The 18,686-nt window shown below is 35.2% G+C and overlaps 1 protein-coding gene across 1 annotated transcript in view; it reads left to right on the forward strand.

The window, feature by feature from the left end:
- Positions 1 to 18,686, forward strand: part of ASCC3 (activating signal cointegrator 1 complex subunit 3) — a 225,189-nt gene that overhangs the window by 70,246 nt on the left and 136,257 nt on the right. The window contains 2 exon segments of the mRNA XM_009998051.1: positions 7,145 to 7,321; positions 8,814 to 8,885. Coding sequence (XP_009996353.1) covers positions 7,145 to 7,321; positions 8,814 to 8,885 — 249 coding nt within the window.

Genomic DNA, 18,686 nt, shown 5'->3' on the forward strand with positions numbered 1-18,686 from the left:
TGATTTAAATTGACTTTGCTAAACATTTTGGTAGGAAAATTGCTTTGAGCTCTGTTATATACTGTAGGTGTAACATCAAACAACTTTTTTGAATGCCATTTACAGCTTTGATGTTTAAAGTATCAGTCTAGAGCATAATGTAGATGTAAAACTGAAATGCTTAAACTTTTTAATCAAACTTTCCACACTTCTCTGGTATCTACTAAGCTTATTAGCTTGAAAGAAAAAAAAAGATTGACCACTTTTAAAGGACACTGAGTTATTTTTTAATAATTATTCAGAGATTTTCATTACTTCTTTGCTGCTTACAGGTATTTTTTTCACAAGAAAATACACTGAATATTATACTTGAGTGATACATGAGGGTTTTTTTCCTGTCCCTGAGTTTTCCTCTTACCTGCTTACTAGAAGTCAGAAGCAAACAAGTTCAGAGGTTTCTCACCCAAGGCCAAATGTCTAATTGTTACCAAGTTAGGAGTTTTATATGCTTGGAATCCCATTCTTGAATAAAAAAAAATCATAATGAGCAGTTCTGGAGGAAAAAAAAGAAGACAAGGCTGATAGCTAATGGCCTAAAACCAGCTCATTAGATCTATATATCTTGAGTCTAATGGTAGCTCACTGTAGTTCCTATATGTGTCTTTTGAGACTAGAATGGCATTGGCATTTCATTTGGTTCTTTATATGTCATCCTGAGTGGCTGCTGTTAATCTTCTGTCTCCTTGATGTCCCTTACAAAGGCTAATCAAGTTTCTCAGAATCTTCTATTACAGGATAAACCAAACAAGCTTACTGAAAACTTCTGCAGTATTTTCTTTGTTTTCAGCTATAGTGCTTTGGGGCCCTTTTTGCTGAACTTTCTTGTATTTATGATTGTATTTTTTAAATATGTCAACAACATGGGGAATAGAATTCTTGTGCTAGTTTTGGTGGTAGGATATAAAGAGATAGAGAGTTTTCCTCCTATTTCTCAGTTCTATCCTTTTATACCTGTGATAATTGCATGTACTTAATTTGCTAACAAGTCATCTGCAGAGCTTGCATTTCAGGTGCTTGTTCATTAAGTCCTCAGACAAACCTCATCATGGTTGCTGCAAGATTCATTTGTTACCATAAGAATGATTCCTGAGAATAGTGTCTTTTTTTGCAGCTGTGGCCTGTTTTACTATGAGCTAAATTAAAATAAGTTTAGTTTGATGATCAACCTAGATTTATCTGCATGGCTGACACATACATCGGTTATATTCTGCCAGTCACCTGCTCTTCTTGTCACCAGTTATTTTTTATTTACTGCATTTTGTGGATATAACTATTTAATACAGTTGGGCTTAGAAAGCAATTTGAGGCATCCATTTTTAATTGTTGTTTTTCAATTACACATTATCTTTAAAATCTGTCAGTTCATCAGCTTGTCGTAAATTTAATACATTTTCTTGCTATTCTGTGATGTTATTTTTAAACAGGAAGGTGTGCAGCTGTATGTCTAATGCCTTACACGAGTCTAGATCTATCTTGTTATGTCTCCTGGCAATCCTATAGTTGTGTAAAAATTACTTTTTTAAAACAACATGGTTTTTAAAAACAAAACCTAATCTCCATTTGTTTGGAAAATAGTATTGGATATTTGAATGAGTCTAGAGAAGCTTTTATATTACTTTGCATGGAGGTGATGTCAGGAAGTCATTCTGCTTGTCATTTTTTATTATTGATATGTGAACATTTTTCCATTTTCGTGATATATCCAGGGAGTTTAAAAGGTAATAGTGGTTCTCATATGGTTTATGTTATTTCATAACTGATAAAGCAGTTAAACTGATTTGTAGAAGTGTTCGTGTTTCTTCTTGTTTCTTTGGAAACAAAACAGTAAGCACAGCATGAAAAGGCATTCTGTCATTCAAGAAAAACTGACATGTCACTGTGCAGGGCATAGAAATCTCTTAATAGGTATATTCAAAATGTCATTTCTTAAGGCAAAGTATCATATACTTAATATTTAGCTGAGGGAAAATAATATGGCTTCTGATAGTGCTTTCTGCATGGTTACATTTTTTCAGGACCACTAGATTTTTAAATATGTTCTAAATGAAGAAGGACTGAGATCACAGTATTTTCAGGGTTCATTGGAAGCAGAGTAAAACTCATGTATAAAATTGCTTAACTAGATGGTTGCCTGGTAACAAATGCTTTTTGTGCACTGTGTTTGAGTTATAGGTAACATCCTATGTATAACCCCCAAACCAGCATTAGTAATTGCATTTTTACTGTGTACTTTTGATTTTGAAATTTTCCTGTTTTTTCCATTTTTATTCCAAAAACTAGTAAAGCACCACCTATGAGGACTGATTGACAACTTCTTAATTCTTTTATTAGCCACTAAACAAGGTATCAATAAATAAGCAAACATTGCTGAAACATTCTAATAAACTTCCTTATTAGTAATTTTGCAACACCTTTAATATTTTTTTAATGCTCTAAGAATTCATCACTTTTTTTTTCCTTTCTTTTTCTTCCTTTTTTTTTTTTTTTTTTTTTGTACAATGGGAAAAACAAAGATCCTGCGGGAGGCTGAGACTTAGAGCCATTCTGTGTGTAGGGTGGTGTCTAACTAATAACTAATGTGAATCCCCATATGCTGCACTTCATTCTTACCACTTTTGAGCAGGGAACTCGGAAACCTACGTTTTTGTCTAATAATTAATCTTCTCGCACATCTAGACAAAAGCAAAGAAATGCTTGTGTCTAATTTTCCACTTATCTTCAGTGTACATCTGAAGGGCATACAGACTGTAGAGGGTGTGTTGAAGTTACCCTGGGTCATCTGAATATTAGATTAATTTCTAACCAGGGGACAATTCTTCAAAGATGAAAATATGTAAACTTCTCTACTTCACTTAATTCTGTGCTTGAGTTGAACAATCAGGGATATGCTTTCCAGCTTGATTGTAATTCATTCAGTGAATGTGATATTTTAATACATGGAAATGGGAAGACTGCCAAGATCAGAAAGTTCAGGAAGAACTTTAGAAGTCAGATAAAAGAGTATCTCTGTGCATGCTCTGTATGCTCTCAAGTGGTGGCTGTAATGTAATGAGATGATATGCAAATCTTAAAACCTATTAGGAAGAAAATGATCCTGCTGTGATCAATTTGCAATCCAGAGAGGCACTTCCCATAACTGACCCTTTTTAATTCACAGTGTAAACACAGATGATGCTTGAGTATGGAACTAGGTGCTGAGTAGCTATCCTCTGTTTATTTTTCCTGTATACATGGAATCTCACAGTGTGATAATCAGATTCTGCAAACGTGTATGGAGAACATGCTGTCAATTCTCCACGTGCCATATTGAATGCTTCTGAATTAGATATGTCAATTAAATGCAGTTATGGCAATTTTCTTTCTTATTTCCTGTATAACATCAAATTAATAAGATATAGTAAAGCTTTCAAAGAACATGATGTACAAATACTGGGACAGTTGTTTTCTAAAGAGAACCTTGTAAGTTCCAAATGGTGCTTATATTTTAATTGAGCTAATTAGACACATAAGAATACTAAAATGTTTAAGATTGTGTGCCATAAGTGAAGAAAATTTACTCAGCTGCATACCACCAGCCATTGAGAAGGAACGTCAACAGAAAACTTTGTCACCCAGAAAGTCTTTTCAGCAGTTGTCACTGCAAATTCAGGAAAAGACCTTGTGGTCATAGTGTCATGTCTGTGAAGGCTTAATCTCTAATTGGGACTTCTAAATAATAAGTGATCCAACACATGAAAAATATTAGGTTTTCAATGGAATTTAGAAAGGGCATCTGCAAACTTTCAAGGCTTCCTTTTCTTTAGAAGAATCTGAGAGCAAAAGACACTAATGCTTGCTCTTCAAGGGATGCTCAGAAAAGCAGTTGAAAAATGGATGCAGAGAACTCTGTTCTAAAGATGTGTTAAATTCTGAAAGACATTATGAAAAATAAAAAGCCTCTATAATGGTTGGACAGGCAAGTAATAGATAAATAATTAAATCACAATTAATGCAAAAATAAGTAGTGTGTTACATCTGTATATTGAGGCAATTTCCTTTTTCTAACTTTTACATTTAGTGCAGTTTTAGTCACTGCTGTTTGTATATTGTCAGGTATAATTAAAAGAATAAACAAAACTCATTCTGTATATGTAGGTGATGATGTGCAGAGCCATAGGATTTTAATTGCAGTCTGAATTTGATGTGAGCATAAATAATTGGGACACTTGTTATGGTACATTTTGTCTTTTAGGGCAAATGGCCTTTTTTTTTGGTTCTTGATTATTTTAAATACAAATTGACAATTAATATTTTGTGTTGCTAAGTGGACATAAAAGTAAAAAGATGTTTGAAAATATTTCTTTGTTTGGATGGCCATGAAAAAAGTTAAAGAATGTGATGGAATGTTTTAGAGTCTTAATAGTCTTCACTTAATTATGAAAAGTAACAAAATGTTGGTATAAAGCAAAAGACAGTATTGCCTGATTTCTTATAGCACTCTGACTTGATTTTTGTGGCTTGATATAAACAGAAAGTTTATTGCCTAAATAATTTGTAAATTTTAGATTTATAAATTGAAAAAAAAAATTAAGTAGGCACTCTACATATGCAGAAATACATGTGAAGTATAATATAACACCTATTTTGTTTAAAAATTTCCTATGCATATTAGTAATTTTAATTACTTGCTTGTATTACCTTACTGCTGTAGTTTTCATGTGGAGTTGTAATTCAGGGTTTTCAAACAGCTCCTTAACTCCAGGCTAACTGCTAGATCAGTGAAGTTAAATGGCTTCTTTTTTTGCAAAAGTTTTGAAAGTGTCAAGTCTCAATAAACTGTAACTGTCCTCTAGGCATAGTTTATGTTTTGAAAGAAAACTCTGAACAAACAGCTTACAGTTAATTGCTGTAAAAAGTCATACTTCCATGGTTATTCAGCAGAGTTCTTGTTAATTGTTTATATACTTGAAATGCTTTTCTACCTTCAGATGGAACAGAGCAGATTTTCAACCTAGTGATTTCAGGCTCTGAGGAGATTTGAAATAAATTATTATTGAGCTTAGCAAAATCACATAATGTTTTCCAGATTGGAGCTCAGTTACACATTCAGATTGTTGTACTTATTGTCAGGTGATTGTGAGCAGAGGACAGGATGAATATATCAGTAAGTGGTTACTGTTCTTCCAGATTCGAGTTGTTTGGGGGTTTTATAATGTATAAACATTAGGTAAATTAAACTTTTGTACCGGGCATTGGCAGCGGGGGCTGCAGAGCAGCCCCTGTGAGGAGCAGTCAAGGCTGCCCCGAGCCGGACACAGCTGGTTCCTGCTAGCTCCAACCCACCCCCCGCAGGGCTGAGCCCCACGGCAGACAGGGTGGGAAAAGGATGGGAACCTCAGGGAAAGCAGTGTTTAAGAACAGGTAAAAAGACTGTGTGGTGGTTGAGAGAGATAGGAGTGGAAAAGCAGTGTGAGAAACAGCCCCGCAGACACCAAGGTCGGTGCAGGTGGTGCTGCATGGGAGCAAGCCAAAACCAAACCAAAGTGAAGAAACACAGGCAAAAAAGAAAAGCATCCATTCCCTTTCCCAAAAAAAACCCTCCCAAACAACAAACCCCACCTCAAATACCTCACAACTGTGTGGTTGAGGTTGGCTGTAGCTCATAGGTCATCTCGTAATCCAGCTATAAAAAGGGGCAGGAAATCATAATTATTATTTGTAGTCTTCAGCTGATTGCTGCCTTTGGTCCTTGCAGGTGGAAGACTTTTGAAGGTGAAGTTTCTTATTTGTCCCAGTCATGGCAAAATTTGCATTTTCATTTAAGATTTTGTCGTATATGGGCTTTTCTTTGCAAAGCTGCTCTTTGTATAAAATGCAAAAGTCAATCATGAGGTTTTCTGTGTAGTTTAGTTGGTTGCATCTGTGGTTTAAGCATTTATTTTTGCCACGGGTCAGTCCATTACCAGGCAACACAGTGGTTTACTTGTCTACTTGATTTCTGTGGAGTCGTGGGAGGTATTTTCTTTCTGGATTCAGTTTATTATTTTAATACACTTGTTATTCACCAGTTTTGTGTTACGCTATGGTGTATTTTACCTTCCTTGAGAAGTCTCTCCATATAATTCTTAATCAACTTTTTGGAAAACTTTTAATTAATCTGTTTTAATTACATGGTACTTCCTTTCACTTTATCTCAAACACCTGAGTGATTCAAAATCTGTATTCCAAGTAGAATCTCATCTTGTTCTGAACAGGGTTTAGCCAGATAGAATTACCAGCCTTACTCATCATGAGACATTCACGCATTTGATGCAAGTTGAGAACTTTGTATATGAGTTCAGCTATAGTGTCTAAAAGCCTTTTGATGAAAATTACTGTGAACTTAGCTTCTAAATTATGCTAGTAAGAAAGTTGTGAGCCAGCCTACATGGCTATTAACATTTCAGAGGAAATGGGAAAATTCTTGCATACTTTCTTCATTCGAGTCTTTTGGCTGGCTTCATTCTTCTTGAAAATTACCTGGAAATCTATCTAATACGTAGCCCTTTACATGGGACAGAGTATTTCATTGTAATGCACTATTTCTGTTCCTTATTGAATCTGAAGACATGTAATGCAAACATTTATGGAATTGAAAGTATCTTCAGCACTGTTGAAGTACTGCTACATACTGGAGAAATGCAGATGGTAAGGAACTAGAATAGATTGCCTGAGAGAGTTGTGGAAAGGTCTAAGCAAAAGCCAAGACTGAGGAATGAAGCAAATTGCATTCTTCTTTCTTTTCAGAATTGTGGTGTGATTTGGACTAAGGAAGAAATGAAACCAAATTATCTGTCCTATTTTTGCCTATAAATTGGACTATTCCTTCTAAATAAAGCCAGTTTTACTGCTTTTATTCCTGCATGTCAGTTAATGACTGCTAACCTTTTTGAGGACAAAAGAACAATAAAACAGGTGAATAAGCAAGATTTGATGGAACTGCAGAGTGCTCTGGTTTCTTCAGTACAGGCTAATCGCTAACTCACATCTGTTGTGCACCTTTTGTTTCACGTTACTGGATGTTTTGGAACTCTGTGCTTGATTTCTTGTCTTATGACTCATTTACTGGTTTTATGTTTTTTAATAGGTTGAATCTACACAAAGTATGATTAGGATTTTGGGCCTTTCAGCTACCTTACCCAATTATCTTGATGTTGCTACATTTCTGCACGTCAATCCCTACATTGGACTATTCTACTTCGATGGCCGTTTCCGACCTGTACCACTGGGGCAAACCTTTATAGGAATTAAGACAACCAATAAGGTAAAGAATCATGAAAGCCAAAGAAAGGGTTGCAGTTTGTTCCAGTCGTGCTTCATGTATGTGTGTATAGGAGGCACCTGTTTATTATGCTAGAGGTGTTTTGTGAAGTGCGTTTTCTTCCTTGATGAAGGAGAAATCATCACCCTCTACTGCAGAATCACTGTACCAGCTGATTATTCTGCCTTTCTCATTTCAGTTTTTCATTTGCTAGAAGCAGTGGTGCTTCTTGTTTGGCTGTAAGGGTGCATGAGGAATGTTGAAAGAAAAATACTCACTAATAAAATCTGGAAATATATATGTTAATATACATTAATACTAGTTGGATACAAGTTATTGATTGAAACCTTAGCATGCTAAGCCATTAGTTATCATATGTTCACATTTGATAGAAGACACTTTAAAGTAGTCCCTAAATAAGCTTCTTTACATTTTGTTCTCTTGCTTATTTTTGGAAGCATCAAGGCCATGGTTAGGTATAATATTCTTAAAAATCATAAGTACAGTGCCACTTGACACAAATTATAATTCTTCTTTTAGTACAGGAATTGATGCAAACACTTTTCTCTAAGATTTCTCATGCATCTCACTAGCTGATAATCAAAGGCTGTATAGCTCAGCTTTTAGAAAAATCTTATTCTGCTATGATTTCACTTAATAGAAACCAAAACATTTTCAATCAAAAGTGAATTTCATAGCTTATGTTTTTTGTAAAAATGAATATTGCCTTTTTTACCAGGTTATTTAAGTAGTTCATTCCATCTGCAGTGCAGGAAAGAAACTTACTTTACAACTGTAGGGAGCCATTTCAACACACAATAATAGTTTACCATATGGTGCTTACCATGATTTGCATATTTTAACCTTCATTAATTGTTTCAAGTACCTTCACTTTTTTTTTTGCTGTTGCTTTTCTTTAATCTTTTCCCAATACTTGATTTGAATATTTAGTTCCTTTCCACTGCATGGTAAGAAAAAAGGAAAGACTCCCTTTCTTCATACTCACTTTAGAATGCATTTCTGATTTAAAAATTAAAGAAATATTCAAATTATCCTTTGAAGTTTGAAATTATTTTAAAACCAGTAAGTTTTCTGAGAAAATATGAAGACAGGAGGAAATATTAGGAGGTTGTAGCTGTGCCGAAATCTGAGTACCTGGCAGATAAGGATAACTGCAATGTAATGTTGCCACCAAGACTTTCTCTTTCTGCTTTTCAGAAGAGTATCATTACAGAATTCATAAAGTAAAATACATTTTGCATTCAAGATAGTACACTTAATAGCAAATGAAAAGTAAAAGTATTAAGTCTCTTTTAGAAAGGATTCCATTCAGGATAATACTCAAGGTGCCAAATTATTTGCCAATATCAACATCTTTCAGCTCTAGATGAGAGAAGAAACTCAATGTAAGAACCCATGGAATGAAAAGCAGTTCTTGCTGATATAAAAAGATAGATTTGCTTTTAATGTAATGGAATGACATGATATTTTTCAGGTGCAGCAGCTCAATCATATGGATGAAGTCTGTTATGAAAATGTGCTGAAGCAAATAATGGCTGGACACCAGGTATGTTTTTGTTTTGTTTTGCATTCAGAACACATAAGAAATTAGAGAAATATTAGAACACAAATGAATTAGTGTTGATCAACATAATGATGTCTTAATAAATATTTTGTAATTTTTTACTATTAATATTTTGAACTATGTCACTGCAGAGGTAATCTCTAATCTTGAGCACACTTTTATAGAAACAGCATGGAAAAAATCTCAATTGGCTACATAATGTTAGTTTCAAGCTAAGGTGAAAATTCCTGGTACTGTCTGTGTCCCTTAGATAATTAATATATGTATGTGTCACTTTTTTAAAATGACAAGGCAAAGTAGTTTAGTATCTTAGACACCTTAGATTTAGTTACATTTAATGATTAAAAAAAGGAAAAATTCAGCACATGTTTGTACATCTTAGCCTTTCCTGTATCTTTCAAATTCTAGTGTCTCCTGTTAGAGATGGGGGATGAGAATTATGCAGTGTTCAAGATAATGGTGCACAAGAGCTCATTTCAAATATCCTGGAGTTTGTATTTTGTTTTCAAAGGAAGCAATCCTTCATTTTGCTTACAATTGAGGTTTCTGCAGTGAATTTTCAATTTTGGTACTCCTCTCTGCCAAAATGGTGGATTTACCTTATTTGCCTGAATGGTTTATCATTCTGTTATCACTGTGTTCCTGAATCACCCCCTCAGAATGTCTCATTTTTCTTAGTGATCTGCATGTGCAGCAGTGTGAGCAGCAGTAGTTGTAGCAGGTATTAGCACCTGTTTGAAGCAGGAACAATACTAGTGCATTGTGATCTTTGAAAAGGCTTTTCACTAGTTCACAGATGTATAAAACCCTTTCCCACACAGTCACACTAAGGTTTTCCCTTTTTCACAGAAAATTCAGATAATAGTATATTTTAAAGATGAACAGTTGGTTTATGACTTGTGGGAAAAAAAAATCAGCAACAGCTTCTTAGTCCTCCTCCTCCCCCTGGTTTAACACCATTCTTCCACTTATCTCTTCTTGTTGATATCAGTTAGTGCTGTTGCATTCAGAAAACTTTCATGAAGATTACATACCCAAATGCTGATATTTTCCTCACTGAAGACTGTTAAATTTGTTGGCAGTACCAAGGGGACTTTATTTTCTCCAAATTGTCAATTATGTACATACCTCACTAAATTCTTAACACTGAGGTACCTTCGTTTGCTTCTCTTTCATTTCTTGTTATGATTTCTTGTATTTTCACTTGTTGTAGATAAACCTGGAAGTAGCAAATTCTTTAAATCAGCGTGTCTAAAGAATTCACATCTCTCGGATTCTTGGCAAGAAGTTGCATGCTGTTCCACATTATTTATTTCACTTTTCTTCCCCTCTCTTCACACTGAGGAAAAAACTTATACGAACATATATAAATTTGAAACTTTCAAGTTCAATAACCTGTTTAATTCTAGCAGGAGATGTTTTTTGTAGCTTTTCTAGAGAACAGTTTTAGTTCCTGTACTACGAGATGAATTAATGAGTGTTTTTTTCTATAGCATGAATGAAGACTGAAAGTAGTCAAGTGAAGAACTGTGTTCTGCTTGGAATTACAATTTCAGCTGCTGACATTTATTGGTGTCAAGATCTGAGATTTGTGTTTCAAACCAACAACCGAATAAGGAGTGTATTCAGACAAAGCAGCAGTGTAGTTTCCCTTGCTATAACAAAGTTGATTTGATTTCACAACATTTGGTTAATTAGATTCAATTGATTGTAAAAGTTAAGCATTTCTTTGTTTCAAGGTGTTTGTTCTGCTGTGTTGCAGAACTTTCCTAAATACAGTTCTAAATGCCAACCAGTTACACTGGACTTTTCTTCAAAGTATTTCAAACATATTGATCTTGATACTTATGAAACAAACTCACAAAACCTATGAAACAAGTCCTGAAATGAATGAAACAAAACACTAGCATAGAGTCTTCGACAATGCAGAATCAAGCATTTAAGCTTATCGTATAATACAGTTAATTATAGTGTGTGGGATTGTACCACACACCTTACCAAATTCCTAATACTGAAGTGCAGTTAGTTGCTTATCTTTCATTTCTTGTTAGGATTCTGTGCATTTTTACTTGCTGTAGATACAACTCTCTGACTTTTTAACAAGTATGCTATGACAAATTATCTGTCTAGTTATCAGAGCAACTGCAGATGTTAAAAAAAAAAGTGCAACAAAATATTGAAATGCCTGCCCCATAGATGAAGATTAATATTCTGAGTGAATATGATGAACATTCCTCTAGGAAGGTTTTCTTTAGTGTCTTTTCACAATTTTGAGAATATCTTTTCATTTTCTGAAGTTATAATAATCTTCCAGTTTTCTTAGTTTATAGAAATCTACTACTTTGTGTTCATGTTCACCAACCTCCTACAGTCATGCTTGTGTTATCCTTGAAACTTAAGTTTTATTTACATTCTATGTATGTAGTTTGTTTGCTTTTTAACAAAGCTGTGGTTATTCATAAACATGCTTGTTAGAAAAATACATTCACACCTTCTGCTTAACACTGAAGAAAAAAAAATCCACAGCAGTTGTATGTCTGTATGGAATTCAGGTAATGGTTGGAATTTCCTAACTATTCATGCAGAAAAGTGTGACAAACACAGATCTCATTAGTAGTGCTCCAGAGAGCCAAAAACCTTCCTGTTCTCTTATACTGAAACACAAGAAAGGAATACCAGAATCTGAGAAAAATACTTTCTTTCTTCTAAAGTTCCATGAGTTTGTGTACAGCTTCCTTCTGGCCTTCCAACTTTCACAGTGTTGTCTCTTTTGAGATCCTTTGCCAGAGTCTTTGGAATAAATAACTGAAATTCAGCATTGTTTGCTTATCAACAGCACTGTTAACTCATTTTCAAATAATTCTACCATGCCAGAACTGAACAATTTTACACTTAGGGAAGCCACACTGATGTGTCTCTGTGATATAGATTACAGTGTGATGCTTGAGTGATGTTATATGTTCATGTGTTCTAATAGATGTACATGTGCTTTCATTTTTTTAAACTGAGGCTAGTAGGAGGTAGTTGCATTCTCCAGACATGTGTTTTGACAGATGGAGAGAAGCTTTTTATGTTGATTTTTCAACAGTATCCTCTGCAAGACTTCAGGCTCTTCCTGGCTACTGGGAAATTAAGAGTTGGTGATTCAGCCTTTAATTTTGATGCATCTGCTCAAGCTAATGAGATATCTCATTTGTAGGCTTCACTTTGAATTACCAAATGCATCTGAAGCTGTAACATTTGTTTTACAACTCAATTCTCCTCTTGTTTAACTTGTGAACAGATATAATGATAGGTGGCTTGCCTTATTGAGTTTCCTAGGGGTTTTGTTCCAGAAACTTTTAATCATGACTGAACTGCTAAGATCGGAAAATGTCCCAAAGGTTTCCAGGTGCTTTTTAAGTCAGTGTGATCTTTCTGTAGTATTCCTAACAATGTAGATCTTTATTAGGAGGTTAATCTGTCAGATCCTCTTAAGGCTTGCTTGAAGTGACAACCTCTTGTGTTGTTAAGTTGGTTTTCCTGGGAGTGTCCTTCTTTGCTGGTGAATGTACTATGTTCTTACATTATCTGAAAAGATGTTAGATCCTCTTGGACTGATACACACTTTTAGAGGGTTTTTTCTACCTCTTAGTAAACCAAAGATTCTTTAAATGAAGAAGGAAAAAAAAAAACACCAAAGCACCTGAAGTTACACACTGTTTGTTAGAGAGTAGGACTCCATGCTTAGTTGCAGGTAGTTTTGCTAGCATTTGGTTACTGTTCTGTTGGAGACTGGGTGAAGACTCAGTCACTGAAAATTATAATTCCGTCACAGTGATTACAGCTGTCTCATGTCAGGCAGTCACCTGTGGTGGGCCACTTGCATTCACAGTATTAATTCAGCTACAGAGCAAAGCTTCTTCACATGTTCTCTTTGCCTTTGGTGTTCTTTCAGCACATCTCCTGTATTTACTTGCTGCACCTTACTTTCCTGCATGTTTTTTTTCTGACCTTCAGTTCACTATTAATCTACTTTTCTCCCACAGATACCCAAGTTTTAGTCCTGGTTCATTTGCCCATTTGCCATTCTGGCTGTTTATCACAATTTTCAACTTGTAGTGCCTTTGGCATTCTCCTGTTTTCTGAAATCTCTTCTCCTTTTTAAGACAACGAATGTCTCAGGTATTTCCCACTGCTTTTTAGACTTCTCTCTATAACTCTGAGATGACATATTGCCTGTTTTAACTTTTCTTCCTCTGACTCTGGTACTCAGTGAAACTCCTTGAGGAGTTTCTCACTGAGCTTTCAGTTCACAGTAAAAACTGACTGTTCAGTGGAAGTCTTTCTGTGGTTCTCCATGCCATTGCTGTCTGTGCATTGCTCGTGGTACTTACATACTGAGGAGACATCATGGCTTTCAAAGAAGTATTTTCAATATGCAAAGAAGAGTTTTTCTGATGGCCAAATATGCCAGGTTGTCTATTGCAAAGAATCTGGAGTTTTGAAAAGGTAAATAGCTATTGAAAGCCTCACCACAAAATCCAAAAGGAGATGCTGTAGTAGTATTCCTACCTATTTAGCAACATTGATTGTTCACTTGAGTGCCTGCAGGCTTTAGGAACTATAAACCAGTGGAGATATGGCATATTTTTAGAATTAGCTTGCTGGAAATGTTACTGCTGGGACTAAAAGAGGAAAAACACTTAAAACGATGAACAGTCTTAGAAAAACCAATGATGCACAGAGTGGTGATTTCAGACTGTGCATTCTGTGCTTATTTCAATTCAGTTTTCCTAAAAGCCTTTTGAAGAAAAGTGATTTTTTGGGTAATAGATTCTGAGCTTATACTCTTCTGATTTGAACTAGTTTCTTCAGTTTAGCTGGCTTCTTCTGTCTTACCATTTTGCTTTTGCGGTATTGCCTCAGCTGCATTTGACACACCTATGCTTTACTTTTTTATCTTTGAAAATGAGATATGGATTTCTTTTAATATACAGAATACAACCATGTATACCTGTTAAATTTTTAATTAGTGCATGCATTGGATGATTAGTATGCAGTTTTCTGGAGACCAAGCTTGCTTTACTAATTAGAATTTATGTATTTAATTAGAAAGTTGTTCCATGCCACTGTTCTGCATTTAGTTCATTAGAAGTAATATTGGGATGTTATATGTTTTTCCAAAGTCTTTGAATAATTTTTAAGTATTACCTTGTGCAGATTGTTAATCAGGATTTTTGATGTCAGGTCAGAAACAGATTACACTTGACTTTATATAGTCAAAACTGATTCTGTGCTATATATTGCACATACAGAATTCTCTTTGTCTGTAACTGTTCTCTGTTTACAATAATTGACTTCAGCTCTCCAGTACTAGGAAGTGTCATCTTGTTTTTCTTACAGCACTGTCTTAAACCAAAAAAAGAAACAGAGCAATTATTTTAAATCTATTATATGAAATTGTCAGAGCAAATTTGACAGGTATTAATTTCATCTGTAAAAATGATGGATTAAATTTCTTTATTATCAGTTTCCTAGCTGTTACTTGGTTGCAGAAGCTGTGTGAAGATAAAAGTTTAATAAGCTTAGTTACTGCAACTGTTGACAATGTTTCTATAGCTGTGTCACAAGATAAGATTTAATAAAACAGTGTTTTCTTCAGAGGTCTCTCTAGAACTTAGTAACTTGAGAAATAGCTTGCCCTACTGTTTTTCCTGGGTGAAATAGTGTTGATAGTACACTTGGAACAAATAACTCAGAAAAGTTACTGCATTTGTTAAAATGATTCTAAAAAATCAATCTAGATTATTTTTTTTTCAAGACTTCCATCTTCTAGCTTAAAGGGTTTATTTCAGTCTCAGTTTTTGTAACTCTGTATCTGTATAGATTCCTCCTACTTTATCCCCAATGTAGCTTATTTACATATATGTGTGTGTATATTGCTTCTGTATTCATATATGCACACGTGTAGGTAGTCGTCCGAAAATACTCAAATACAGAATGTAGAGTGGTCTGACAGGATAGCTCAATTATGGCTGATCATTTTACTTGTTATTCCTCTGTCAGCTGATTAAGTGAAGACTTAATACTTGGCATAGTTTTCTGTAGAATTTCTTTTGCAGATTTTGCACAATTAGGGCCCATTTGTGTATATGGTTTCTTTAACAAAATCACAGACAAATTAATTCAGTGACAGTGCCTTCTTTTTATGTTCTGCATCTTCATCCTTTATTTATGCACTTCATTTCCACAACAACTGCTGTTTGCAATTTTAAGGATATAATAGTTAATAAAACCTTATGCCTGAGTAAATTAAAATTTGTATCTAACTTTAATTAAGAATGCTATATTGATCTGCTGTGTAGAAGATGTGGTTAAAAAATGTTATATACCAGATGTTTCATGTTATTGTCAAATGATACGTGTGTACTATTTTCCTCTATACTTTCTGGTCAAATCTTTTTGGCTTTAAATATTTAAAGCTGCCTATATGAATAGCTCAGGAAATTACAGGAAATGGGTGCCATGAGAAGTTACATGTGTAATAACTCATTACACTTCTATTAGGTAGCCTTCTAAGTGTTTATGTGCTGTATTTCTGCTTCCTATGCTAATTTTTGCATATATATTTGTCTTTACATGGTAGCGTGTCTGTATATGTGTACTCAGGTGTTCATGATGAATTTGTGTAGACCAGAAGTCCCAATTTAATATCTTTCCATTAATTATGCATTCACAAGATGTTCAGTCTATGTGTGTAGACTCATACAGCTGCACAATGTCAGTATTGGTAATAGAGCTGTTCAAGGTGGCAAGTGCTACTGTTTGGAATTCTTCTTCTTCTAATATTAAGAATGTACATGCAATGATTAAAACAAAAAATCAAATTTCATTCCAAATGAGTAGCTTTTCACAGCCTAAAATTATGTTTAAGTGAAATAATGAATAGTTGCATCTTGAGCCAATCGGCCTTTTTTGCGTGGCCTCCATGATAAGTTGCAGCTGTACAAGTGTGGTAAAGGCAGCTTGCCCAGCCTTGCAGCCTAATGCAATGAGTTTTACTAGCTCTGGGTTAAAAACTGTTTTTCAAACCCAGGCTGCAGACCATTAGTGGTCTAGATAAATCTATGGATCCCTGTCAGCTTCATACTGTTGTTTAGTAAGAATTTAATGGAAAGGATAAATGCTACTCCAGAAAACATATTGAGGATTGGGGGTGGTCTAAAGCTTTGAAAATTCTTGCTCTCTACCAGAGATTCCAGTAGTAATGGCATTACAGAATCACAGAATGGTTGGGGTTGGAAGGGACTGCTGGAGATTATCTAGTGCAACCCCCCTGCTAGAGCAGGATCCCTACAGAAGATCACACAGGAACACATCCAGGTGGATTTTGATGATGTCCAGAAATAGAGACTCCACAATCACCTGGCCGGCACAGCTTTTTGCAGTGCTCTGTTACCCTTATGGGAAAGAAGTATTCTTGTATATTTAGGTTAAATCTCTTCTGTACCAGTTTGTGACCACTGCCCCTTTTTCTGTTACTGGACACCTCTGAGAAGAGTCTGGCCCCATCCTCCTGACACTCCCTTTAGATATTGTTAAGCATTGATGAGATTCCCACTCAGCCTCCTTTTCTCCAGCTGAGTGGCCCCACCTCTCTCAGACTTTCCTCACAGGGCAGATGCTCCAGTCCCTTAATCAGTGCATTTTAATTTTAAATGAACAGTAATAGAATCAGTACTAATAAGAAAATAGCTAGAAAAGCTGACTTTTCTGTCCTTTATGTGTTCAGTAGATTTATTTATGTTACTGGATCTTAGAAAAAACAGAATATATAGAGGTTGACATGGCAATGTTATTATTGTTTTTACTTAAGTAAAAGGAATGGGAATAGATAGGAAGATTTCTCCAGTATCCTCTATGGTTCTTTGCTTCAGTAAAGCCAGATAGAATCTGTGTATTGCTTCTGGGTTATTTTTTTCATATGATGGATGATATATATATATAAACACACACACACATATATATATATAAAAAAGTATAAATAGTTTTGGAAACATGAGATACATGGTAAACATGACAGCTCTTATTCTATAGTTATATTTATCAAAAATAGAATTTATGATAATGGAAAAGCATTTTATTGTACAAAGTCAAAATAGTTAATGTCAGAACAGGACAATGGGAAATGCTTGAAACAAACTGCTGCATGATCTTGTTTTTCTAAAAAAAGATGCAGTGAAAAGCTACTTATAATTTTGAATAATAATTGTCATTCAAGACCATTGGCATCTGCAAAAATGCAATTGTTAACTGCCTAATGACGTATATTTGCATAGTAATAAACTAGCTATTCTTTCTTCATTTTCTGTACAAGAATAGATACTGCTATTTCTATTTCTGTCCTGTTAATTAAAATTCAGAATAATTTCTGCTGCCTGTAGGAGTCAGTAAAGTATTGTTTGTTTGTCTTACTGAATAATTTGCCCTCTACTTTAATTTCCATTCTCATCATTTTTCCTCTCCATTTTGTTGTATATTTAACTAATTCTACAAATGGAAGATAGCCTAGATCCCATTATAGTGGTGTGAAATGGATTTCCTTTAGTGTCCAGAATCCATATTTAAGCATTGATTCCATAACTGAGCATTTATTTTAAAGGCCATCTAATGTAATTCGAAATATAGTAAAACAAGATCATAAACACGAGTGCTTGCAATTTTTAAAGTACTTAATAATTTAGATCTTTCTAATGTAAATTAAATCAGCCAAGCCAATCATCATACATAAGTGGAAAGCATTCATAACTGTTGTATGGGTATAAAGGAAGCATCATGAAGTTTCATGTTGGCAAGTACTTTTTACTCAGAAGCATCCTTCCTTTGGTGCTGCTGCATACACACTGTGTGGAGTTTTGAGATCATCAGAGTCTTCTCTTCTAATGCTAGAAGCTTAGTGTCAAACTTAGGGGTCCACAACTGTTTTACCCATAGCTTTGAATGGAAATTAAACAAAACCCATGTATCTTTCATCTTTATGTAGTGACAGAAGACAGCAGGTCATGTTTTACATGAGCTTAACTGAGGGCCTCTCTGAAAAGCCCATGCACTAGTATGTGTATCATGTGGAACAAAGAAGAGAAATTCTGGTTCTATGTCCAGTTGCTGAACTAAGATCATATTGAGCCATAGCTGACCTGATTGAGTGCTGGAATGGGTGGAAACAGACTCTTGAGCCAGGTAAGGCCAGGATGGCAAGAAGCTTGCTTGTGTGTGAGAGCACAGCAGAAATACCTGGAGATCTGTTGAGAGATGGATGAGGAGCCAGCTGAGAGCTTAGGAGTAGCCAACAGACAAACATGAGCCGCTTTGTTGCAGGAATAAAGTAGATGAGACCTTCTTCAGAGAAGTAAGAGAAGACTCATGTCTACTGTCCATGGTCTTCCTGGCAGACCTGTTTTTTCTGGACTCCAGTATCTGAAGGAGCTACAAGAAAGCTGGAGAGGGGCTTTTGACAAGGGTTTGTAGCGAGAGGACAAAGGGTAATGGCTTTATACTGGAAGAAGGGAAATTTAAGCTAGACATTAGGAAGAAATTCTTTCATGTGAGGGTGGTGAGACACTGGCACAGGTTGCCCAGGGAAGTTGTGGAAGCCTCATCCCTGGGAGTGTTAAAGGCCAGGTTGGATGGGGCTCTAAGCAACGTGGTCTAGTGGGACCTGTCCCTGCTCATGCAGGGGGATTGAATCTAGATGATCTTGAAGGTTCCTTCCGCCTCAAATCTTGTCTCTGACCTGAAAGA

The sequence above is a fragment of the Chaetura pelagica genome, unplaced genomic scaffold (genome assembly GCF_000747805.2).
Source record: "Chaetura pelagica isolate M959 unplaced genomic scaffold, ChaPel_1.0 scaffold165, whole genome shotgun sequence".
Taxonomy (NCBI): domain Eukaryota; kingdom Metazoa; phylum Chordata; class Aves; order Apodiformes; family Apodidae; genus Chaetura; species Chaetura pelagica.